The sequence below is a fragment of the Mesoplodon bidens genome (assembly GCF_964165515.1).
Source record: "Mesoplodon bidens genome assembly, chromosome: 4".
Taxonomy (NCBI): domain Eukaryota; kingdom Metazoa; phylum Chordata; class Mammalia; order Artiodactyla; family Ziphiidae; genus Mesoplodon; species Mesoplodon bidens.
In genome coordinates, this window is record NC_138160.1 from 12,304,864 (window position 1) to 12,331,822 (window position 26,959).

The 26,959-nt window shown below is 38.3% G+C and overlaps 1 protein-coding gene across 1 annotated transcript in view; it reads right to left on the reverse strand.

Annotated features, from left to right (window-relative positions):
* Window positions 1-26,959, reverse strand: part of DNAH5 (dynein axonemal heavy chain 5) — a 284,476-nt gene that overhangs the window by 49,798 nt on the left and 207,719 nt on the right. Inside the window, exons 56-61 of the mRNA XM_081232392.1 lie at window positions 17,238-17,469; window positions 15,487-15,601; window positions 15,056-15,232; window positions 9,484-9,687; window positions 5,654-5,833; window positions 2,126-2,263 (exon numbers count right to left, since the gene is read on the reverse strand). Coding sequence (XP_081088518.1) covers window positions 2,126-2,263; window positions 5,654-5,833; window positions 9,484-9,687; window positions 15,056-15,232; window positions 15,487-15,601; window positions 17,238-17,469 — 1,046 coding nt within the window. The remainder of the gene's footprint in view (window positions 1-2,125; window positions 2,264-5,653; window positions 5,834-9,483; window positions 9,688-15,055; window positions 15,233-15,486; window positions 15,602-17,237; window positions 17,470-26,959) is intronic.

Genomic DNA, 26,959 nt, shown 5'->3' on the forward strand with positions numbered 1-26,959 from the left:
TGGTTGTGAGGTTGCCAGTCGTGACCATGAGCTGTAGACCTGAGAGCCCTCCCCTGGCCTCTGTAGTCTGTAACCCCCTGGACTCTCACAGAGCCCCATGGAGAGAGAAGGGGCAACACAATGACTAAAGCTCAAGTTCACTCCAACATGTTGGGAGAAGGTGGGCACACAGCCAGATTTTGTTTTCTTAATGAAAAACATTTGACATTTGTTGAGATCCAAGTTTTAAAGTTAGAGCCACACCTTTAGAGTTGCCATTCTTATGTGGTCCTTATAATTGCTTACCTAACAAATAGTGGATATTCAAACACAAAAAAGTTTATTGAGCGAACTAATGCAAAATTGTTAAAACTGAACCATAATAAAATGGGGCCGGAAAAGTATTTTTACAGTATGTAGTAGTGCTTCCCGATATAAGTGAGTGTCTAAATGGTAGAAATTAACGTGTCTTCCTCACAGTTTCTAAAGTAGACGCTCAAATTGCAAAGTTAATTTTCTCTTCATATCATGGTAGTAAATTTCATAGAACATAAATAACAAACCCAAATAGGTGCTATACAATTACTTCTCTAAAATTTCTGAAAAGCTCTTATTTTGTTTTCAGGAGACGTATCTTTAAGAGGAAATACCATACATCTTGCATATAGTGAAACTGAAATGTTTATCTAAATTCCCTCATTGGGACCCCTATAAGGGAACAGACTAACAGAGCAGGAATCTCAATCCAGCCCAGTGAGGGCTGAGAAGAGGCAGAGGTGAGTTCCGTATAATCATCAAGGAAAGAACAGAGAGAATCTAGCTCTTATTTATCAAGCGCAGGTTTTCTCAGAGGCAGATACAGATTTTGTGAGGCCAGATGCTTATCTAAGCTGGGGACCACTTTAAAAAAATCATTAAAGAATTTTTACAAATACAAAATACCAAAGTGAACATGTAAATGAGAATTGGGGAAAGAAATCACTACAAAGTCCTGATAGTTGAGAAATTCAGGTACCTTTCCTCTGGGATCTCTAGGTATTTGATCTGAATGCTTACACACAAATGCTTGTCAATTATAATCTGGTTTCCCCTCCCCACAGAACTCTCTACAACTCCCAGTAACCCCAGCATTCATGGGGCCTGTGCAAGTGAGGGGCCATAAAACTTAAGCTACATTAGGTTTATGTTAAATCTGCCTCTATTACCAGAATGAAGGAGGCCCCAGTGGAGCCGGAATGAGTATAAATCAACTAAAGAGCTTGCTGCCCAGTGGAGAGGAAATATATGAGTCTTGATTCTGAAATGTGCTAAAGCTACAAACATGCATAGGTTGAGAAGGCTGTAGGTGGTCATTGTCACTGGGACACAGCCACGTGGTAAGGCACGTTGGTCCAGCAGAAAGACCCGAGTAGACATCAGAAGATCAAGGTCTAATCCAGCCTTATGACCAACGCCCATGACCGGAAGCCCTCCTCTTGTCCTCTCTGGGCCTAAGTTCCTTTCTTTAAAATGAGAGTAAAATAGGGCTTCCCTGGTGGTGCAGTGGTTAAGAGTCCGCCTGCCGATGGAGGGGACATGGGTTCGTGCCCCAGTCCGGAGCAGCTGGGCCCGTGAGCCATGGCCGCTGAGCCTGCGCGTCCGGAGCCTGTGCTCCACAACGGGAGAGACCACAACGGTGAGAGGCCCGAGTACCGCAAAAAAAAAAAAAAAGAATGAGAGTAAAATTAAAATATCTACCCTACCTACCTTGAAAGATTCTTTCAAATATTAAATGAGATAAAGTGGGAGGACGTGATTTGAAAAATGTTAAAAATGCTGCACAGGATGCTATTAGCCTCACCATTAATAAGGAAACTCAGAACATCTGTGTTCCAGAAGTAAATTCTGTTTTGGCTGAATATCCTGACCTCTCACCCAAGGTCCTCGGTGTCCGTTAGAAACAAACTCCAGGGCTTAGTGAGGGAGTACGTGCTGTGTATGTATGTATGTATATGTGTATTGTATTGTATATCAATTAAATGAATCCCTGCTGGAAACCAAACCCTTGGAGAGAGAAAGCAGGAGAGGAATAAAGGGCTGACCACAGCCAGGAGGGCCTGTGACATCACCACCCGCCCCCAAACCCCTACGGCAAGAAGACAGGGACCTGCTTTTCGGTCATGGCCTGTTCATACTCAGCCTGCACCACATCCAGCTCGGCTTGCCTGTCGTCCAGCTCAGCCTGGGCCTTCTGCAGATCCTGCATGGCCAGCATGTAGCGATTCTCCTGCACCACCAGGTTGGCCTGCACGGGACACACACAGGGTGAAGGGATGGGCGACAAACCGAATATCCAGCATGTCGGAGTCTGAGAGCTCAGCAGCCACGGGTTACACGTGTTCTTTGATCCACCCCTAGACCCCTCTCAAATTGCATGGTGAGGAACAAACCTTAACGTGAACTTGACATGTTTGTAAGCAGAAAATTATAATTCATTAGAAGAGAGTCAGCAAATTTTTTCCATAAAGTGCCGGATAGTAAATAGTTTAGGCTTTTGGGGCCAAGAGGCAAAATCAAGACTATTGTTCAGGTACTTAATTTAAAATTTCACGAGCCATACAAATACAGGTGGTGGGTTAGATTTGGCCTGAGGACCACAGTTTGCCAATCCCTAAATCAAAACATTGTAATATTAAATGTATATAGGCAAATCACGGAACATTTTACTATTGAGTTGTAGAAAAAAAAATCTGAATATTTAGAACCATCTGCCTAGCAGGGCTCATCACTGTCAATGAGGATGTTAAAACAAGACAAAGGATGAAACATGATTAACCACTGAATATAAAGATCTAGGTTTTACGGGTGATGATGGACTTGATGGCATTCCCGTTGTTTGCATATATTGCTTGCCATCCAGAAAAGAACAGATACTTGGGCTCTGACCAAATAATAATATTTGCTTTTAGGAAGCTACTAAAAAAGACTCAAAAGACATAACCAAAAGCAATATTGGAAAACAATGAGGTGTAGAAAGTAGTCCATGCTTGCAGGAATTAAAATCCTTTCGAAACAAATTTGAAATCGATGTTCTCCCTTTAAGCCTTACTAAAGTAACCCACTAATGTCAAGCTATTGCAGCCCCAAAGATCTTGAATATTTTCTAGGACTTTACTCAAGAGGGAGGGGGATATATATATACATATAGCTTATTCACTTCATGCTACAGAAGAAGTTAACACAACATTGTAAAGCAAGTATACTCCAATAAAAATAATAATACGAATTTTTTAAATGAAACTCTCAAAAGCTACTAATCAAAGGGTATAAAATCTTTCAAATCCAGCTGCTCGCCTTAGGAGCCACAGGACTCTATTAAGATTACTTAAACTCTGCAAGCCTCAGTTTCTCCATTAAGATATTGAAAAACTACTTCCTAGGATTTGTGAGTGTGTGTGTGTGTGTGTGTGTGTGTGTGTGTGTGTATTACATAAAATAACATAGGTAAAAACCCAAGTCTGGGACCTGGCATATAACGAGAGTTTGATAAATAATACAATAGAGGGCTTCCCTGGTGGTGCAGTGGTTGAGAGTCCGTCTGCGGATGCAGGGGACATGGGTTCGTGCCCCGGTCCGGGAAGATCCCACATGCCGCGGAGCGGCTGGGCCCGTGAGCCATGGCCGCTGAGCCTGCGCATCTGGAGCCTGTGCTCTGCAATGGGAGAGGCCACAACAGTGATAGGCCCGCGTACAGCAAAAAAATAATAATAATAATGATACAATAGATATTATTATTTTTATTATCCGTGTTCAGTATTTAAGACTCTACTGTTGTTATGTTTTGTTTACGTAAACTAACATTTACTGGTTTTCACAGAGTGTCCAAGGAGAAATCTCATATGAATGAAATTGAATAGAATCTAAATTGCTACTCTTATAATTAGATTTGTTTGTTTACTCACTACTAGAAGTCACTTGGCCAATCTATAGGAACTGTAAGATGAAAGAAGAGTCCCTCACTGTCTCCTTCACTAACTAGTGGTGAAGAGGTTTCCACAGGAGTTTAAGGAGTGTCCTCAATCTCTCTTTACTTGGGAAGCAGGAGTTAGCAAGTGAAGCCCCTCCAGGAATAAGTGAAGTTAGAGCTCTCGGTCTGTATTTCTTAATATACTGAGCAGAGCTGCCGATGATAACCTGCCCTTTCTTTGTCTTCTCCTTCCCTCTAAGCAGTGAATGTGTAGCATCTACATAACTAGATTTATTTTTCTGACAATGGCAATTAGGGGAGACCTGACAATCTGAAGACTCCCAGATTCTGGATGCTCCTAAGGACATAGGGAGCACTCCCAGAACAGGCTTCTCAGAAGAGAAGCATAGGTTCCAGGCACAAGTAAAAGGTCTCCCCTCCTGACTGTGTTCCCTTCACTTCCTACTGTAGGACCTATGTTGTCCTGGGACTGGGTGGAGCCTGAAATGTACAGAATGTAAGGGAGGAGATGTCATCATTCTTATGTAAGCCTTGCTCAGAGCATCCATTATTTTATACTGGTTTCAGCTCATTTTATTTAAAGTAACTACAACAAAATAAAAAGTCCCCATTGTGAATTCAACTGTAATTCCCTTAAAGACACTTATGTATGCTTACCCACTGGAAAAATTTGCAAAGGATGCCCTGTACTTTTCACTGGATATGGTTGTTATAATTCAGTCACTATCAGAATGTCCGATTGTGAGCTATGTTGGAGTCTTCAGTGGTCCCCAAATCCACAATGCCCAACAGCATGACATCAACTATTTGCTCTAAAAATCTCTGAGCCAAATGAATCCCTTCTCTTTTAAGTTGCCCTGGGACCCCAAGGGCCTCCACCACTGAATAAATGGCCCTGATATGGGAACAAAGAGAAAATAAAATGGGACTTGCAACTGTATCCCTATGTTCTTTTCATTCTTGATTATTTTTAGTGTGATTATTAAGTTCCTTGGGTAGTTTATAAGTGTACGTGGATTTTAGTTGATGGTTGAGCAAGATCAGACTTACAAAAAGCAAAATAATCAACAAAGCCATAACGTATGAGTTCTGAGGCATCAGTATTTCATTTTCAAGACAGGTACTTGCCTCTCCATCTGCTAAAGACTGAGTGTCACTGAATGCTGGGGGGATGTGGACAAATGAAGCTGAGAAATGCAATTACTCAAAGGGAAACACTGGTATGCTCTCAAATCATTTTAAATAAAGGATGATATTCAGTTTCTTTCCTGAGGGACAAAAGAGGCAGAGGGAATAAATACTATGTTGTCCCTGCAGCCAAGACCAGACACCAGTGACTGTGTCCACCCTGCCTCATTCACAGGAGTCCCCGGCAGGAGGTCTTGGACATTGTTGGTGGATCCTATGCTAGAGTTTCCTGTGTTTCTTTTTTCAAGTTGACATTGTGGGGAAAAAAAGTGTGCAGCAGCCCACAATGGACTTAGTACCCTTGTAGAGAGTCCATGCTTAAGGCTCAGACAATACCGACTGGAGTTGGATTACAGAGAAGAAAGAAACATCCTATGCTCGGCCTGTCTATCGCTAGCTCTCCCCGTGGGCTTGGGTACAATAAAACCTGATGCTTCTGTGTTGCATGAAAGACGAGCCCAGCTGACCCAGAGACCCCCCTGCCGGCACACATCCTGCAGTTCCACCGAGGAGGCTTACCTTCAGGGGCAACACCTCTCTGTTTATAGAAAAGAAGGAAGCCATGGCCTTGGTCCAGGAACAAAGCCCCGCTACATTCCCACATACACGTTTAGCAGTTTCAGTGTTGTAGTCTGCCATCTCAAAGTAAGGATTCAAAAATTCTATCACTTCTTCATTGATTGTGTCTTTGGGGAATTGCTATGGAAGAATGGAGTAAAGTAAAGTCAAAATACATCTTTCCATGAAGCCATAATCACATTATGCCCACAATGCCACTGAAACAGTTAAAAAACTGTTAAAACCAAGAATGGATGAATGATATCATATTTTGTTGATATTTCAGGTTATTAGGCAAAACTCATATATATTTAGGCATATGAAATGGTACATATATTTAGCATTGTATATGAAAATGTAAAGCATTTATATTTAGACATAAATATTTAGCATTTAGCAGCAACCAAATGCTTAATGCATTCAGAGAGAGGTTCTATTAAACTCACCTGAAATGTGAAGAAAATAATTTGGACATTAGGCCTTCAAGGTGATGAATTAACTTTTAATCGTAGAACTATCAAGATTATGAGAGAATTGTGCTTTTCTGGAGGGATAAAATTTTAAAATAGTAGCAGAAATGCATTATGAGTGCCTTCTTGCATTAAGAGAGAAGACTGACCAAACAATGAAATTGGATCTTTGAAAAGTGGTGTTTGATCATCTAACCGAGGATAATTAAATATTTTCCAAGCAGAAAGAAATTTAGCACCTAAATAATTCAGAGAAATAAGCCTTCATGGAACATACATAATACAGAGCAAAACACACTTTCCTTCAGACCTCTTTAAATGCAAGTTTCTTTTATGAGACTTGAAAAATAGTGAAGCCAGAAGAATATCTGAGAACAATAGAAGGATGGTGGTGACAAAAGGCAAATAGCAAGGTAGCTTCCAAGAGCAGTGGCTTTGCACCAGGTATATAAGGGAAGTGCAATTCCACTGCACATTTTTCAGTGGACACTTTTTAAGCTCCCCCCAACCCAAGGACCACACACTCACAGTCTGATTGATGACTACCTCCTATCCATTCAAATAGCATATTATTCCTTCATGGTGGCCCTTACATCACAGAGGCTTATATTTTAATTATCTGAAACGAGTCTGTATGGCCCACTGGTTTCAGAAGCTACTTGGTGTTATAGCTGCTGTAAGGCGCCTCACAAGATGCTCTGGCCATAGCAGCCACTTGGGCAGTGATAAATTAAAAACTGAATGAAAGACGGTGCTGAAGTTACTGCTTGGGTTATGGATGGGGGATGGGTATTCCCAGTTAGTTGTCTCAAGATCTAAATATTAAAGATAAAACAATATAACTGCCAGAAGAAAACACAGACGCATTTATGCTGCCTTAGAGATGGGCAAAGATTTCCTAAAGAGAACACAGAAAGCACTGTAAGGGAAATATTGATAAAATGGACTATACTAAACTTAAGAATATCTCCTTATCAAAAAACACCATTAATGGAATGAACAACTAAGGCAGAAAGTGGGAGAAGATATTTGCAAACATATAAATGACAAATTACCCATATTTTATATATAAATTCTACAAAATAATAAAAAATTTAAATGTACAGGAGATCTGTACATCTAAATGTACAGGCACTTAACCAAAGAGTTCCCAAGGGGCTCATAAACTGATGAAAAGATTTTCAGCATCATTTGTCATCAGAGAAATGCAAACTAACCCACAATAATAAGACAACACAACAAACCCATCAGAATAGCTAAAAGTAGAAAATGGTTAAGACATGGAGCAACTTATACACTGCTTGCGGGTATGTAAACTGATACAACAATTTTTGAAAACTCTTTGGCACTATCTACTAAGGCTGATTAAATGTATAACCTAAGACCCAGAAATTCCACTCCTGAGTGGAATTCTATAGAGCCAATAGGAATGAAAACATGCCCACTAAATGACCAGTATTCATAGTAGCTTTATTTATAATAGCCCAAAACTAGTAACGTCTCAAAAATCCATCAACAATACAAGGACAAACAAATTAAAGCACATTACAGCATTTCACGCTGGTGTTGGTAGTTGGTAGATATAAACTTATGAGAAACAATTACTAAATTTTCAGAAATTTTACAGACTTGTTAAATACAGCCAATTATTTAAAATTAAATTATAAAAACTTACAATTAAATTTTGAACAAAAATAATGTATAGTCAAAAGTCATCACCTTCTAATTATTTTGCTACATTTTACTATCTACATTTTTGAGGTCATTTACATTTATTGTATCTACCCAGTGGGACTACCTTATCACAGCATGCTACCATGTACCTCTTCCCAACTCTACATTCAGCAACATTATTTTGGCAGCTTGAAATCAGCCATTGTGGGGATACTTACACTATGAAAATTGGCAAACACTACAAATCAGAGCTTTTTCTTTTTTCTCACCAGAGAACCAGTTGTTAAACATTTGTCACACACTATTGCATATTCATCTACTGGAAAGCTGTGTAGCAATGAAAAAAGAATGAAATACTGTCCTGTGCAACAATAAGAAAGAATCTCACAGAAGTGTTGAACGAAAGAGGTCAAAACAAAAGAGTTCATATGATATGATTTCATATTCGTAAATTTCAAAACAGGTGAAACTAATTATCGGGATAAAGGTCAGAATAATGTTTATCTTAGGGGAGATAACTGACTGTGTTGGGACACAAAAGAGATTGCTGGGGTCTGGAAATACATACCTTGATTTCAGTGTTCATTAATAGGTATAGACATATGTAAATATTCATTAAGCTATACCCTTTTTTAATTAAATTTTTATTTTATATTGGAGAGTAGCTGATTTACAATATACAGTTTAAATTTGTGCATTTTATCATATGTAAATGTTACCTCATAATAAAATTTAAAAGATACAAATTAACACTCAAAAAATTACAATTGAGACTTGTGAAATAAAAATATATGTATTCATATGCAAATAATATATGCACATATGTTTGAGTTCCTTAAAATGATTTTTTTAACTTTTACTGAAATATGTTGCTGATGATGTTTTAATATGCCTAAAATCTGCCAGGAAAAGCTCTAATACTTACAATGTCTTATATTTGAAAGAGAAATTCTACTCCGAAAAAATATGTAAATATAAGTTGAAAATATGTATGTAGAATATTAGTCAGGCTTAAAACAGAAGGAAATTCTGCCATGTGTGACAACATGGATGGACCATTATGCCAAGTGCTATAAGCCAGAGGGAGACAAAGCCTTCATGGTGTCACTTATAATAGTCCAACTCATAGAAGCAGAGAGTACAATGGTGGTAGCCAGGAGCTGGGGGGAGGAAGAAAGGGAAAGATGTTGGTCAAGGGTCAAGGGTCATTTATGGAAGATGAGAAGGTCCTGGGGACCTAATGTACAGCAATGTGAATATCGTTAACAGTACTGTATCGTTTACTTGAAATTTGCTAGGAGGGTAGATCTTAAATGCTCTCACCACAAAAAAAATGGAAAAAAAAAAGGAAAAAATGGTAATTATGTGAGGTGATGGATATTTAATTGGCTGTTTATTGGATTTAGTGGATGGATTTTGCTGAAATCATTTCACAATGTATTAACATATATCGAAACATCAAGTCATACACCTTAATTATATGAAAGTGTTATTTATCAATTATACCCCAATAAAGATGAAAAAAATTAGTAAGTTAAAAATATGTCCACAGAGTAGATTCTCTTCAGAAACGTCTTCTATTAAAGGACCCAGATACTCTAATGAAGTCTGAGTCCCCTCCTAGCCCATCATTATTGAACCACCAACCTGTAAATTCTGTAAAAAGTTTCCTGCAGTCATCAGTTTTAAAGATTCCTGCCAGGAAGGAATTGTACAGCCTTTTCCCAGGTCAATTTTCACTGCATTGACTTTCCTCTGAAACAGCAGCAGCACGCAATCCATGATCCTCATGATGAGATGAGGGGGTCGGCCCAGCGTGCGGACAGTAGCAATGTCAGAAGGCTTGATGGTCTGGGGAGGAAAGGAGGTCATCACCCAATCTCAGACAAGAAACGTGAAAACAAACCTTTACTCTCTAAAGGCTATTACTTCAACAGAGGAAAGCAAGCATTTTTAAGTTTGATGCAGTCATGGGAGCTAGATGCAGATTTAATCCCCAAGAAAAACCACACATCCCCCAAAGTTCACATTTTTACAATTCAAAGTGACAGCCAAAGGAGATATAGTGAGAGACGTGTTTGCCAGCTGATAAGGAGCTGTGACTTCTCTAAAACTGTAATGACAACTTAGCCTCAGAAAAAAACTGTTATCTGAAAGGAAAAGAATCGTCAGCACTTAAGTAGATTCCAGGGATTCTAAACCAGGAAAACTCCAGAATTTGCAGTGCTTTTTTTTACTCATTAGTTATGTAGGTCAAGAATCTGCCTCTCTCTCTTAAGACTTGTCACCGGGGACTGACACTAGTTGTAGCCTCAGGGCTGCCAGATTGAATAATTTAGGGGTTTCTTAGCTGGAAACTAACCTTTAAATGATGGAACTTGAGCAATAGGAATTTCACTAAGCTCTTAGAAAAGTTCTGTTCCATTTCTAGTACAGAGATCCTTATACAGAAAATTACTTAATAGTCACCTAGACTTGTTGTAGTCGATAACTGTTCTATAAAACTCTTTATGGAATAAACACTGGAAAAATATTAAAGATAAGCATATGACACTGTCCTATTTCTAGGACACAGTGTACATTCATTCCTTCTAGGTCTTGAAAAACCTTCCATCCGATTTGTATTGGCATCCCTCCTGTCAAGGAAAGGTACGCTACCCCCTTCACATCAAAGCTAATGATCTTTTCTCTGAGAATTGGGACAAAAAAGAAGAAAACCACTGAACTTGGTCACTAGGAATGGAACTATCTACTTTGAAAAGGTTTGTTTCAACACACTAGCATTTGTGAATTCTAGACAGCTGGAAGTGAAGGGGAATTTGTGGTAAAGAACTGGAAATTGCAGATAGACCTTAATTTGAGATGCTTGGCTATATAAAAGAAAGGAGAGAAATATAATACCTGCCAACAGAGAAAGAAAGATCAAATTAAAGTGGATATAAAAGAGCTGGGCATGCTTATTTCACTTTAGCTTTTTATTTGTTTGTTTGTTTTAAAATTTACTTTATTGAAGTATAGTTGATTTACGATGCTGTGTTAGTTTCAGGTGTACAGCACAGTGATTCAGTTATACATATATATGTAATAGTTTGCATCTGCTAACCCCAAACTCTGAATCGAACCCTTCCCCACCTCCCCCTTGGCAGCCACAAGTCTGTTCTCTGTGTCTGTGAGTCTGTTTCTGTTTCATAGATAAATTTCATTTGTGCCATATTTTAGATTCCACATATAAGTGATATCATACGGTATTTGTCTTTCTCTGTCTGACTTACTTCACTTAGTATAATAATCTCTAGGTCCGTCCACGTTGCTGCAAATGGCATTATTTCATTCTTTTTTATGGCTGAGTAGTATGCCATTGTATGTATATACCACATCTTCTTTATCCATTCCTCTGTGGATGGACATTTAGGTTGCTTCCATGTCTTGGCTATTGTAAATAGTGCTTCAGTGAAAATTGGGGTGCATGTATCTTTTCAAATTATAGTTTTCTCTGGATATATGCCCAGAAGCAGGATTGCTGGATCATATGGTAGTTCTATTTTTTAGTTTTTTAAAGAACCTCCATACTGTTCTCCGTAGTGGCTTCACCAATTTACAATCCTGCCAAAAATGTAGGAGGGTTCCCTTTACTCCACACCCTCTCCAGCATTTATTATTTGTAGACTTTTTGATGTTGGCCATTCCAACCCCTGTGAGGTGGTACCTCATTGTACTTTTGATTTGCATTTCTCTAATAATTAGTGGTGTTGAGCATCTTTGCATGTGCCTGTTGGCCATCTGTATGTCTTCTTTGGAATAATGTCTATTTAGATCTTCTGCCCATTTTTTGATTGGGTTGTTTGTTTTTCTGATATTGAGCTATATGAGCCATTTGTATATTTTGGAACTTAAGCCCTTGTCGGTCTCATCATTCGCAAACATTTTTTCCCAGTCTGTAGGTTGTCTTTTTGTTTTGTTTATGGTTTCCGTTGCTGTGCAAAACCTTATAAGTTTGATTAGGTCCTATTTGTTTATTTTCACTTTAGCTTTAAAAGGGGGAATTTTCAAACAGAATTGGGCTCAATTATGTTAGGTACCCAGGTAAAAAGAGTCCAGGAGAGGAGTATATCTGAAGTGCAACCTATTTCAGCTAAGTATGAGATTCCTGTTTTTTCCTGCAAGCAAAGCAATATGGCTGTTATATATAAATACATATTTATATATATTTATGTCAAGTCAGATGAGCATTGAGATAGGATGAGACACATTTTTTGCTGTTACCTTATTTGTTGTGTAGATTTACGTGGGCTGATGTCAAAAGAGAGTTTGGATGTACCCAGAACTTTCTTAGTAAAAATTAGTAGTACCAGACTTAAAGATTTCAAAAGGTCATAAAGAGGCAATAAAATGGAGACAGAACCAATGAAGGAAATTATTGAAAACCTCTCCTATATATCCCCTCACCTTACCCCTGGTTCCCACACATTTCTGCATTGATGATTATGTTGAATATTTTAGTGGTAGAGAGTACTAAATTAGAAGGATACTGGAAAATATTTTATAATATCAAAACAAATGCTAAGCTTTTAAATCTTGGGAAAATGTAAACATGTAAGAACTGAGATAACCATATGCTCAGTTCCTATGATGCTATAAGGTATCATGAGTTCAATAAAGGTTTAGAAGGTACACAATCATCGTCTTCTCTCTGTTGATCAGAGACTCTCGGTGAAGCCAGAGTACCTTACAAGGGGCGGGGGGAGGATGAGGTCCAGGATCTTAAAGAGATATCTGCACCCCCATGTTCACTGCAGTATTATTCACAATGGCCAAGATATGGAAGCAATGTAAATGTCCATTGACGGAAGAATGGACAAAGAAAATGTGGTATTTACATACAATGGAATATTATTCAGCCTTTAAAAAAATGGAAATCCTGCCATTTGCAATAATATGGATGGATCTGGAGGACATTATGCCAAGTGAAATAAGCTAAAAAGAAAGACAAATACTGCATGATCTCATTTATATGTGGAATCTAAAACAGATTCATAGAAGCAGACAGTAGAAGGGTGGTTGCCAGGGACTGGAGGAAGAAGCAAATGGGAAGGTGATGGTCAAAGAGTACAAGGTTTTCTACCATACAACCCAGCAATCCCACTCCTGGGCATATACCCTGAGCAAACCATAATTCAAAAAGAGTCATGGACCACAATGTTCATTGCAGCACTATTTACAATAGCCAGGACATGGAAGCAACCTAAGTGTCCATCGACAGATGAATGGATAAAGAAGATGTGGCACATATATACAATGGACTATTACTCAGCCATAAAAAGAAATGAAATTGAGTTATTTGTAGTGAGGTGGATGGACCTAGAGTCTGTCATACAGAGTGAAGTAAGTCAGAAAGAGAAAGACAAATACCGTATGCTAACACATATATATGGAATCTAAAAGAAAAAAAAATGGTCATGAAGAACCTAGGGGCAAGATGGGAATAAAGACACAGACATACTAGAGAATGGACTTCAGGACACAGGGAGGGGTAAGGGAACGCTGGGACAAAGTGAGAGTGTGGCATGGACATGTATACACTACCAAACGTAAAATAGATAGCTAGTGGGAAGCAGCCACATAGCACAGGGAGATCAGCTCAGTGCTTTGTGATCACCTAGAGGGGTGGGATAGGGAGGGTGGGAGGGAGACGCAAGAGGGAAGAGATATGGGGGTATATGTATATGTATAACTGATTCACTTTGCTATAAAGCAGAATCTAACACACCAGTGTAAAGCAATTATACTCCAATAAAAAGGTTTAAAAAAATTTTAAAGAGTACATAGTTTTCGTTATGTGAGATAAATAAATTCTAGAGATCTACTACACAGCATAATGCCCATAGTTACCAATACTTTATTGTATACTTAAAATTTGTTAAGGGGGTAGAGCTTAAGCTGTGTTCTTATCACAAAAAAATAGTAATAACAATAAAGGGAGCAGGAGGAAACTTTGGGCACTGATGGGTATATCTATGGCCTTGAAGATGGTGATGGTTTCATAGGTGTACACTCATCCCAAACTCAGTGAGCTATACGCATTAAATACATACAGCATTTTATACATCAACCTTACCTTCATAAATTGGCTTTTTAAAAGTGGGGTGAGGGAGATGAGGTACCCACCAATCTGAGAGACTAAAAACCCTGGAGGACTTCAAGGATTAAGGAGGACAGTTTAGCCAGTGCAAGGAGGGATGGAGAAAAAATAAGGAAAGATATATCACATAAAAGAGTAGCATGAAAATTGGAAAGATAGAAAAAGAAGACAATATCTTCATTGTCTCAAAAGAGTAGAAATTATCTTATACAGTATGTTGTATATTGACTCAGAAAGCTTAAGGACTTAACTTGGATCAAAAGCACTTAGAAGTGTTTCAGGTGATGTGCTGAGAAGGTGGTGAAAAATAATAATTACATTATCAAGTAATGATGCATGTTCAAATGAGGTTATATAACTTGAATTAGCAGTGGACAGATCAGCAGTGTTCCCTTTCTTCAGCCACATTCTAAGCCAGCAATCAATAACATAAGGCAGCAGTTGAGTAAGACTAAAGTAAAAGCAATCGTGAGTCCAAAACGTCTCAAATTGGGTCTTCAAAACTCGACCAGCCCTTGAAGGTGTGGCCTATTTCACTAAACTCAACATATTTTCTCTGAACCCAACCTCTTTCCTAATTTCACCATTTCTGTTCTTGCCACACAATCGCACTGAGTAACTGTGTTGGAACTCTGACATTAATGTGGTACGTTAGCTCAGTAGTCCTTTATTTGGATAATTCATACACACACTCAGAGAATGTTGTATCTTACCAACCTACTCCAACGTCCACAATGAATGAGTGAAAAAAAATGTTATTTTAGAAATTTTATGTGACTTTCCCAATGTCACATAGCTTATTGGTTACAGAGTTGAGCTGAGAACCCAGGACTCCAGATCACCATTATATGACACTGCCCATCATTCATGAGTGAGGAAGATGGGATGTGAGGTGCCATGTGCAATATCTAAAAAAAATCAAATAACATCTCCAAGCAGAAAATGTTACTTGAAATCATTCCAGTAGAAAGAGCTCTCACCTGAAGCGGTAGAACATTTCCTTGTTGTTATTCATCTTTTCTGCCTTAATCTTCCTCCAAGGCCCTAAAAGGTGGCATCTGTTATATTACAAAGATATACCTGCAAGGCTGCTTCTGCTTCTTCTAACGCTGGCTTTGCTGCTTCCAGTTTTTCCTCAGCAATGGCTTTATCTTTAGAGATGCTGTCAACAATGGCCTGGGCTTTGTCCTTCACTTTCTGTACCTCAACTTTGACATTTTCGGCAGCCTGTGCTTTCACTGTCACTTCTTTTAAGACCTAATTTAATATAAAACAAAAAAAGTACATCAAAAATCACCAAAGACCCAGCTGGAAATGCACATTTTTGCCTTGATTTGTTGATTTTGTCCACTTACACAATTCTTCGTACATAGAATTAAGAGTATGGTATTCTAATGGAAATAAACAATTTGTACTTCCATGGTTATAATTTAGTGAAGGAGCATACATCATTAACATTTATGAGCTGGGAATTCAAAATGAATAGGGTCCACATGTCAATGTCTACTCACTGTGTCGGCTTTATCATTGGCCATTTGGAGCTCCTTTTCTTTCACTTCCAATTCTTTGTTCAGGGCTGCAACAGACTCCGAAGCTTCTTTCAGCTTTTCCAATCCAGTATTCATTCTGAGATTAAAAATCCAAGTGGGGAGTGTAAAATGTGTGGTTCTTGGCCACATTTTCTAAGCACTGGTCTACTGATGTATATAGTAATGGTCATATTTGAAGAATAATGTATATACAATAGCAAACCCGAGAGGGCTTGAAAAAAAGAGTAAATGTCCAGGCTTGACTCCAGACTAAAGACATTTGTATGTTCTTCATAGACCATGTGTGAAAAGAGTAAGTCTGCTGAGAACACTGCATGATATGAGGAGTGACAGTGTCTAGAATCTGTCTCATGCAGGAAACATGCTTAATGAACTTTAGCTCAAAGACAGTAGACTTCAAATGCTTGAAGTCTTATCATGGAGAAAGGAAAATAAACAACTTCTGTTTTTCTAACAAGACCAATGAAGTTAAAAGAAGAAAGATTTAGGATCAAGAAAAGAAACAAATTTAAAGCCATCAGAACAGCCTCGTGAGGGGCCCGACTGCCTGCTTGACTCTGAAATAATGTGATCTTAAAGATAGGAGGCCTCAGGGCTTCTCTGGTGGCGCAGTGGTTGAGAGTCCGCCTGCCGATGCAGGGGACACGGGTTCGTGACCCGGTCCAGGAAGATCCCACATGCCGCGGAGCGGCTGGGCCCGTGAGCCATGGCCGCTGAGCCTGCGCGTCCGGAGCCTGTGCTCCGCAACGGGAGAGGCCTCAACAGTGAGAGGCCCGCGTACCGCAAAAAAAAAAAAAAAAAAAAGAAAAAAGATAGGAGGCCTCAGACTCATTCAGTCCAACCACCCACCCAGAGGTCCCTTATGTAACAACCTTGGCTGATTCTTGGCTATATTCAGGCAGAAGATATAAGTGTGCAGAAAAGAGCAAGGCAGAGCAGGGAAATTGGGAACAAACTTCAGTAAATAGGGTGTTTACTATGCAGAGAACATAAGCATCAAGCAGACTTTTCTATCCCAGACACTCAGAATGTGCAGGATGAAAGAGATGAGTAGAGCAGGGAGGGGAGGTCTGTATTCTCAGCTTTCTTCCAGGTCTACAGTTTCTATTATTGTCATTCAATATAGAAAGTGGGAGGCCACATGAAAACTTGGCAACATTTAATCCTACTGGGCAAGAATAAAGCCCCTAGCAACCAGGGAATAATCCTTTGAACAAACTTGAGAGGAAGGCTTCTCAGTCTCAGCACTAGTGGTATTCGGGGCTGAAGAACACTTTGCAATGGAGGATTGTCCTGTGCACTGTTAGGATGTTTAGCAGCATTCCTGACCCCTAACTCTTTTGATGCCAGTAGCACCTCTCCAACCCCTCCACCCTAGTTGTAAGAAACAAAAAGGTCTCCAGTTATTGCAAAATGTCCACTAGGAGCAAATTTGCCCCTAGTTAAAAGCTGTTGCTTTAAAATAACTTTGTATTTGGGGCTTCCCTGGTGGCGCAGTGGTTGAGAGTCCGCCTGCCGATGCAGGGGACACGGGTTCATGCCCCAGTCTGGGAGGATCCCACTTGCCGCGGAGCGGCTGGGCCTGTGAGCCATGGCCGCTGAGCCTGCGCGTCCGGAGCCTGTGCTCCGCAATGGGAGAGGCCACAACAGTGAAAGGCCCGCGTACCGCAAAAGAAAAAAAAAAAAACTTTGTATTTGATCCTCACACTTACCTCTTGGCCAGAGTTTGCACTTCCACATGCTTTTCTCCATATATGAACTTATAGCCCTGAATAAAGGAGAGGTATGATTTGGGTGTCACATGGGTAGAACGTCGGAATCTCTGGAAATAATCAACACACTTCTCAGCTACCCCATCCTGGAAGGAGCCCATGCACTTGACCACTTCCTTCTTGGTTTCCAAACTGCAGTCAATATCATAGGAAGAGAGGAAGTGTTCAGACACTAGAAAGAATAAAGACAACAGCATGTGAAATATGAAAGAGAATTACCATTTTAAAAGTTAATGGGCTTGAGTCACAGATGTAGAAAACAAATTTATGGTTACCAGGGGTGAAAAGAGGCAGAAGGAATAAATTGGGAGATTGGGATTGATATATACACACTACTATATAGAGAATAGATAATTAATAAGAACCTACTGAATAATGCAGAGAACTCTATTCAATACTCTGTGATGACCTATATGGGAACAGAATCTAAAAGCAAGTGGATATATGTATATGTATAACTGACTCACTTTGCTGTACAGCAGAAACTAACACAACATTGTAAATCAACTATACTGCAATTAAAAAAATTTTTTTTTAAGTTGGGACTTCCCTGGCTGTCCAGTGGTTAAGACTCTTCGCTTCCAATGCAGGTGGCACAGGTTTGATCCCTGGTCGGGGAACTAAGATCCCACGTGCCATGCAGCGTGACCGAAAAGTAAAAAAAAAAAAAAAGTTAACTGGATATTTATAGCCCCAGCTAGGTAGATATATGTCAGCATTTTTGGCCCCAGGCCTATGACATCAACAATTTTATTTTCCCTTTCATGTACAAAACTATAACAGACTTTAAGCCTATCATAATTCTTTGTTTTCTGGTACATGTACAGAGAAGTCTCTTCTACACAGCTGCAGGTTCTGGTCAGCAGCCAGACTGTTTTATGGTTTACGTAAGGACAAAAGTGGTACAAATAACTCAGAAACCAGTGCCCACCTGGTATTCATATTTAACAGCCCCATTTATTTTTTTTTAAACTCAGAACCTGCCATAACCTTAATTCCCCCAGGCTCTGATTGCATTTGGCATGTGGAATGTTCATCACTAAATTTTTTTATGCCTTGGCCATCTTATTCTTAAATGTGGCAGCTGGCCATCTGTAGTCAATTCTAATTTATGGTATCCTTTAAAAATGTATGAGTAAAAATCTTCTGTTGTAGACCTTTATCTTCCCAACAGTGCCAAACATGGGACCAGTTCTACGACAGTATTTCTTATTATAAGAATAGCCCATAAAGTCAGAGCTAATCCATCATCACATATACATAGAGTGTGTGCTAAGCACCCACCACTATGAAACTTGGTCTCCATCCCAAGGAATTTACAAGGGTTATACATAACACAGTTAAAAATTATCACAACCATCTTTATTCATCTTAGAAGAAAATGGCCTACAGATTTCCTTTAAAAGTGCTAAAAGTATTGAAAAATGTGCATAAGAGCTGCAAATACAAATATGGCCAATAAGGAGGGAGGGAAAGAGAAGGAATGGAGTGAACAAATCTATCAGGTGATAGCTAGCAGAGAAATTAAAAAATAGTATCTTCTCACTGTTAGTAATTAAAGTTCTTAATGATGTAATTGTGGGGCAGTATTTACATCTATGTAAATAATAGAGAAAATTTATCAGCTTGGTTAAAAATACAGTTTACTGTAGATAATGAAAGGCAATGAATTAAGACACTCAGAAGTCATTTTTTCATATGAGTTAAGCAACCACTATAAAGAACAATTTAAATTCTAGGAAGTTTAAGTCTGGTTATTGGAAACATATGAACTATTCTTGCCTATGACAAATTGTTTGTAGGTTTTAACCACAATGGCAGCAATATTTACTATGTGCCAGGCATGATACCAAGTGCTTTACCTGGCATTATGGGATATTCTCAGGGACATCCCCACTTTCTGAAAACTTTCTTGTATTTACCATGTAATGATTTTTATCCTTACATGAACAGAAAGTATCAATAATGGTGACTTTTTTCTTTATTTAGCAAGTTGTCTTTTTAATGTCTCCAAAAAGTCAAAGAAAAAAATGGAATGGATTCTAAGTATACTTTTCCATATACTCACAATCTCTAATGCAGGAAAAGTTAAATAAAGGATCAGTTCCTCTTAGGGTTACCCAAGCCTGCTGAGACTCAGACAAAAGGCATGGAAAACACTTTAGTCATCTTCAATATCCAATCACCAAGGCAGCAATGCCAGTTTTGGGGCCCAACTTTAGGCTGATGTCTGAGGTCAGTATAGATTATATCCTGGTATTGTTTGTTCACTTCACTTGATGTAGAATAAGGTGATGGATGTGTGGGATAGAAGGGAGTACAGTGGCCTCAGTCCTTGAATTTTGGTGCCCTCAAATTCCCACTTCATTTGGATTAAAAGGGCTGAAGTAATAAAGTGAGAAGGGCACATTAGTTGCCTATCCAGTAGCCATACCCTCTCTTTGTTACTAAAAGAATCTTGATTTTGCTCAGAGTAACAATCTGCCCAACTAAAAGTCTTTGATTCTCCAAACCCTCATGTAGCTGGGATTGACTCAGTTCTGGCCAAAGACATGCAGACAAAAGTCCCTGGGGAAGAATCCTGTCCTGACATAAAAGGTAAAGCTTCATGAGACACCAACAGACACAAAGCCTTGAGATGCAGCAGCCCTCTTGTGCCTATAAGAACAAGAGGCACACCCTAAGGATGACAGCTAGCTAGGAGTAAGGTCCCCACTGTCTTTGTTCTAGGCTGCACATCTGTGCGCTTTCTTGGTAGCAGGAAAACAAACAAACAAAAAATACCTACTTGTTTATGCCACTACTGCTCTGGTTTTCTCTTACAGACAAACAGATTCTTAATTGCTACATTCAGAAGGCAAGCATATCTAATCCTGGCAGATCCTAAATAACAAAACTTTATTAATTAATCCTTAGGATATCCTTAATTGATGGATATCACTATGTATATTTTATAGACAAGGAAAATGAAGCTTAGAGAAGTTTGCCTGTAGGTAGGAGAATTGGAATTTAAAGCCCAAGATGATGAATTCCAATGCCTACAGCACCTTGATTTAGAAATTCAAATACAACAAAACTATATAGAGTTTTTAGACTGTTAACAAACATTTTTTTCAATGAAGCCTGGAGGTCAAATATATCTTCTGATTAATGTGCTTCATAAACAAAATATGCTAGTTTTTCTGGGAAACAGTGGGAACTACGTGCTTCGTATTACTTTCTGAGTGGTTATTGTATGCAGTTGCCTCATTTCTCTTTATGATACACCATTAGTTGTGAGCTGTTGCAGAAGCAGTGGTGACTAACTCCTAAGGCCAAAATCTTGTATAGTATAAATCAAGTAATAATTTTCAAAGAGGGCCACTTTACTTACATAACTAAAACGGCCTTCTTTGAAAAGAAATATATGCCATATATATGCTATTGATTTTGTTGAAACTTTAGTTACAAATAAGGATGGCCTATTTTAATAATAATGTGCTGATTTAAAACAGAGTCTAGTAGAACATTATTAATTATCTTTACCTTGGAGAAATCTAAATGAACTTAATTGATTTAGTAGTGACTTTGGAATCACAGTGTTTCATTAAGAAATACAATATCACCAGAATAAAGATAATACAGATACTTAGAAGCAATTCAAAACAACTCCATATAAAGATAAAAACAAAGATTTGCCAAAACATAGATTACTAAATGGTGGGAAGGACAAGAATTTTACGAAATAAAATAAAGCGTATGTTTCTTTAAATGTTTCATCTAGAGATTCAATCCATTTAAATTCATACATATAAAAATCTCACTTTTTTTCAGAAGCAATATAATTACTACAAAATCTAGTATTTATGGTATGTGTGGGATAAAGAGGAGGACACTTGGCTTTTTCTGAGTATCTTTAAATTAGAAAAATGCTCTAAACAATAAGAATAAACTACGCAAAATTAAGAAAATAGTACCATTTACAAGAGCATCAAACAATAAAATAAAATATTTAGACATAAACTCAACGAATGGTGTGAAAGACTTGTACTGAAAACTATAAAACACTAATTAAAAAATTACAGGGCTTCCCTGGTGGCGCAGTGGTTGGGAGTCCACCTGCCGATGCAGGGGACACGGGTTTGTGTCCCGGTCCGGGAAGATCCCACATGCCACGCAGCGGCTGGGCCCGTGAGCCATGGCCGCTGTGCCTGCACGTCCAGAGCCTGTGCTCCGCAACGGGAGAGGCCACAACAGTGAGAGGCCCGTGTACCGCAAAAAAAAAAAAAAAAAAATTACAGTAGATATAAATATATAGAAAGACATCATATGTTCACAGGTTGGAAGAATTAATATTGTTAAAATGTCTATACTACCCAAAGTAATTTGCAGATTTAATACAATCCTTATCAAAATTCCAAAGGCATTTTATATAGAAATAGAAAATAAAAATGCTAAAATTCATATGGAACCACAGAAGACTCCCAATTTTGAGCAAGGACAAATCAGAATCACGTCCTAATTTCAAAATATATAACAAACCTACAAAAATTAAAACAGCATGGTACTAGCATAAACACAGACATGTAGACCAATGGAACAGAATAGAAAGCCCAGAAATAAACCCACACATGTACAGTCATATGATGTTCATCAAGGGTGTCAAGAATACACAATGGTGAAAAGATAGCCTCTTCAGTAAATGGTGAAAACTGGATATCCATATGCAAGAGAATGAAATTGGACCCTTATCCTACATCATACACAAAAATGAACTCACTCAAAATGGATTAAACACTTAAACATAAGACATGAACCATAAAAGTCTCAGAAGAAAATGTAGAGGAAAAGCTTCTTAACATTGGTCTTGGTAATGATATTTTGGATGTGACGCCTAAGGTACAGGCAACAAAAGCAAAAATAGATGAGTGGGATTACAAACTAAAAAGCTTATGTACAGCAAAGGGAACAATCAGTAAATGAACAGGCAACTTATGCAATGAGAGACAATATTTGCAAACCTAATAAAGGGTTAAATATATTTTTTAATATATTTCTATATTTTATATATATTTCTATATTTTATATATATTTCTATATTTTTTATTTATTTATATTTATATATATATATATATGGGACTCCTACAACTCAATAGCAAAAAACAAGTAACCTGATTAAAATGAGCAAAGGAACTAAACAGATATTTTCCAAAGAAGATATATAAATACCAACAGGTATATGAAAAGATGTTCAACATCACTAATCATCAGGGAAATGCAAATCAAAACCACAATGAGAAACTTCTAGAGGAAAACATAGTACAGAGGATACTCTTTGACATAAATCACAGCAATATCTTTTTGGATCTGTCTCCTAGAGTAATGGAAATAAAAATAAACTAAAAAAAATGGGAAATAATTAAACTTAAAAGCTATTGCACAGCAAAGGAAACCATAAACAAAATGAAAAGACAGCCTACAGAATGGGACAAAATATTTGCAAATGATGCAACCAACAAGGGATTAATCTCCAAAATAAAGAGCTCATACAGTTCAACATCATAAAACCAAACAACCCAATTGAAAAATGGGCAAAAGTTCTAAACAGACATTTCTCCAAAGAAGATATACAGTTGACCAAAAGGTATGAAAAGATGCTCAACATCACTAATCATTAGAGAAATGCAAATCAAAACTACAATGAGGTATCACCTCACACCAGTCAGAATAGCTATCATCAAAAAGTCTACAAATAATAAATGCTGGAGAGGGTGTGGAGAAAAGGAAACCCTCTTACACTGTTGGTGGGAATATAAATTGGTACAGCCACTATGGAGAACAGTATGGTGGCTCCTTAAAAAACTAAAAATAGCACTACCATATGATCCTGCAATCCCACTCCTGGGCATATATCGAGAGAAAACCATAATTTGAAAAGATACATACACCTCAATGTTCACTGCAGCAATATTTACAATAACCAAGATATGAAAGCAACCTAAATGTCCATCGACAGATGAATGGATAAAGAAGATGTGGTAATATATACAATGGAATGCTACTCAGCCATAAAAAAGAATGAAATAATGTTATTTGCAGCAACATGAATGGACCTAGGTATTATCATACTAAGTGAAGTAAGTCAGACAGAGAAAGACAAATATATATCACTTATATGTGGAATCTAAAAAAAATGATATAAATGAACTTATTTACAAAACAGAAACAGACTCATAAACATAGAAAACAAACTTATGGTTACCAAAGGGGAAAGGTGGGGGGGAGGGAAAAATCAGGAATTTGGGAGTAACATATACACACTGCTATATAAAAAATAGATAAACAACAAGGACCTACTATGTGGCACAGGGAACTATACCCAATATTTTGTAATAACCTACATGGGAAAAGAATTTGAAAAAGAATATATACATATATATATATATAACTGAATCACTTTGTTGTACACCTGAAACCAGCACAACATTGTAAATCAACTCTACTTCAATAAAAAATAAAAATAATAAAAAAAACAAAACCACAATGAGATATCACCTCATACCTGTTAGGATGTCTATTATCAGGAAAAAAAAAAGGATAACAAGTGTTGGCCAGGATGTAGAGAAATGAGAACCCTTGTACACTACTGGTGGAGATGTAAATTGGTACAGCCACTATAAAAAACAGTAAGAGGTTTCTCAAAAAGTCAAAAATAGAACTGTCATATGATCCAGCAATCCCACTTCTGGGTATATATCCAAAGAAATTGAAATCAAGATCCTGAAGAGATATCTGCACTCCCATGTTCACTGCAGCATTATTCACAATAAACAAGACATGGAAACAGCTCAAGTGTCCATCCATGGATGAATGGATAAAGAAAATGCAGTATTTACATACAGTGGAATATTATTCAGCCTTAAAAAGAAGAAGGAAATTCTGCCATTTGCAAAAAAATGGATGAACCTGGAAGGCATTATGCTAAGTGGTATAAGCCAGACAAAAAGAACAAATAATACATGATGTCACTCACATGAGGAATCTAAAATAATCTAATCATAGAAGCAGAGAGTAGACTGGTGGTTGCCAAGGGCTAGTAGGAGGAAATGGGGAGGTATTAGTCAAAAGATACAAAGTTTCAGTTATACATATGAATAGGTCCTATAGACCTTCTGTATGCCATAATGCCTATAGTTACCCATACTGTATTGTATAGTCAAAAAATTTTGCTAAGAGGGTATATCTTATGTTAAGTGTTCTTATCACAAAACAATCATTATCATCTTCATCGTTCAATTGAGGAGAAATCTTTTGGAGGTGATAATGGATATGTTTATGGCATAGGTTATAGTTTCACAGGTGTATACTTATGTCCAAACTTGTCAAGTTGTATATATTAAACATGCACAGATCTTTTTATGTCATCCATACCTCAATAAAGTGGTTTAAAAAAATTAAAATAAAGTATATCTTAAGGAATAAATAAATTAGAAAAATACACAATAATTTAATACTTTTATAGAAAATATTTATTATAAGATAAATGAAATATGCTAAAAATGATATATTTTCTCATTAATGTGACTGGAGATAATAATTTAATTCAGAATCAGGATCATAAAAGCAATTTAAATGTTTTTTCTAGAAACCTTCCTGCTAATTTTCTAAAAAGAATATATAACACTTAAATCCCTAAATGTATTGAAGTACTTCCAATACCTACAGATGGTATTCTTTCAAAATAACATAAGGCAGGTTGGTATTAAGTGTAGATGCTGGTTTTCCCAACAAAATTTTATATTTATAAAAGAAAGGAGGGGGCTTCCCTGGTGGCACAGTGGTTGAGAGTCCGCCTGCCGATGCAGGGGACACGGGTTTGTGCCCCGGTCCAGGAAGATCCCACATGCCATGGAGTGGCTGGTCCCGTGAGCCATGGCTGCTGAGCCTGCACGTCCGGAGCCTGTGCTCTGCAACGGAAGAGGCCACAACAGTGAGAGGCCCACATACAGCAAAAAAACGAAAAAAGAAAGGAGGTATGTCTCATGTCTTATAATTATTTTATCCACTACTGTGACTATCACAGTACTATATATTAATGTAGTATACTGGCTCTAAATATTTACTAGACTAGATTGGAGGCATAGTCACAAAAGCTTACTGGTTATCAAAAGGTTTGAAAGATTGAAATGCCTAGGTGCATTATATAAAGTTTAAGTGATAAAGATAAAGGAGGTTCAAGAAAAGGGGAAAAAATATTCCTAAGTGAACAAAGGAAGAGTGAAGGATCTGATGGGTCTTGATTAAGCTTTGGAACTTAGGTAAACAAAGATGAGAGAGAAGATTCTTGATAAGGGGGACTATGTGTGGAAGAATAAAGATGATTGGGCTTCCCTGGTGACGCAGTGGTTGAGAGTCCGCCTGCCGATGCAGGGGACACGGGTTCGTGCCCCGGTCCGGGAAGATCCCACATGCTGCGGAGCGGCTGGGCCCATGAGCCATGGCTGCTGAGCCTGCGCGTCCGGAGCCTGTGCTCTGCAACGGGAGAGGCCACAACAGTGAGAGGCCCGCGTACCGCAAAAAAAAAAAAGAATAAAGATGATTAAAGGATGCTCAGAAATCAAACAAAAGATGTATATCTGAAAAAAAACAAGAGAAGGTTTGTGTTGGATCAGAGAAGACTGCAAGTAAGTTAGGGCCATATTATTGAAGGATGATGAATTGTGACAGTCTGAGCCATTGGCTGAACACTGTAGGTGTTGAATACTGGTAGCTGCTGAAATTGTGAACAAAGATATGTAGTCCTTGAGCCCATGGAGTTTTAATTTAGCAGGACAGATAAGCATTAATGAAATCATACAACTAAGTACTTAAATTGCAAACTGTGGTTAGTCCCAGGAAGCAAAAGCACAGAGTGCTGTGAAATATATACCAGGGGAACTGGCTTTGGGGGTGTTGGGAGGGGGTGGGAACAGGGGAAGTTTTCCCTGAGGAAGTGACATTTAGCTGAGCCAGGAGTATCCAGACAGAGGGAGGAGGGCTCAGGGAGAATGGGAGGAGGAGGGCACTGCATGGGAAGAAAAAGGCCATATTCAAGAATCAAGGAGAACAGATCAGGAGGAAAAAGTGACCTCGGATGAGGCTGAGGAGGTAGGTGGGGTCCGCTTTTCCCAGCCTTGAAGGCCAAGCTAGAGACTGCTTTTTCCTAAGAGCAGTGGAAGGTTTTAAACAGAAAGCAACGTGACTGGGTTTATGTTTTTCTCACGGTTCTGTCGGCAGCGTGAGATGGATGAGAGACAGGTGAAAGAGGAGGAGGATCACTAGAAAGCTCTTTGAGTTTTCCAGGTGAGTTACAATGACAGCTTGCCCTAGGATGCCAGTGAAAGGGAAAGAGTCGGATAGATTCCACCAATATTTAGGAGACAAAACTGACACGACTTAGTGATGGAGCAGACTTGAGAGTTGAAGAAAAGAAAGGTGTTAAAGACAAAGAACTTTCTGTTGCCAAGTTTCATGGACGATCGTGGGGCTTCCTGGGAGAGAGTGACCAGAGCTGAGCCAGTTCAGTTTTAGACATTTTGAGTTTAAGGAGCCTATGAAACATCTACAAGAACGTATCGAGCAGGCAGTTGAGTGCACAGATTTCAAGCCAGGGGACAGACGAGACCAGAGATAAAAACTGATGG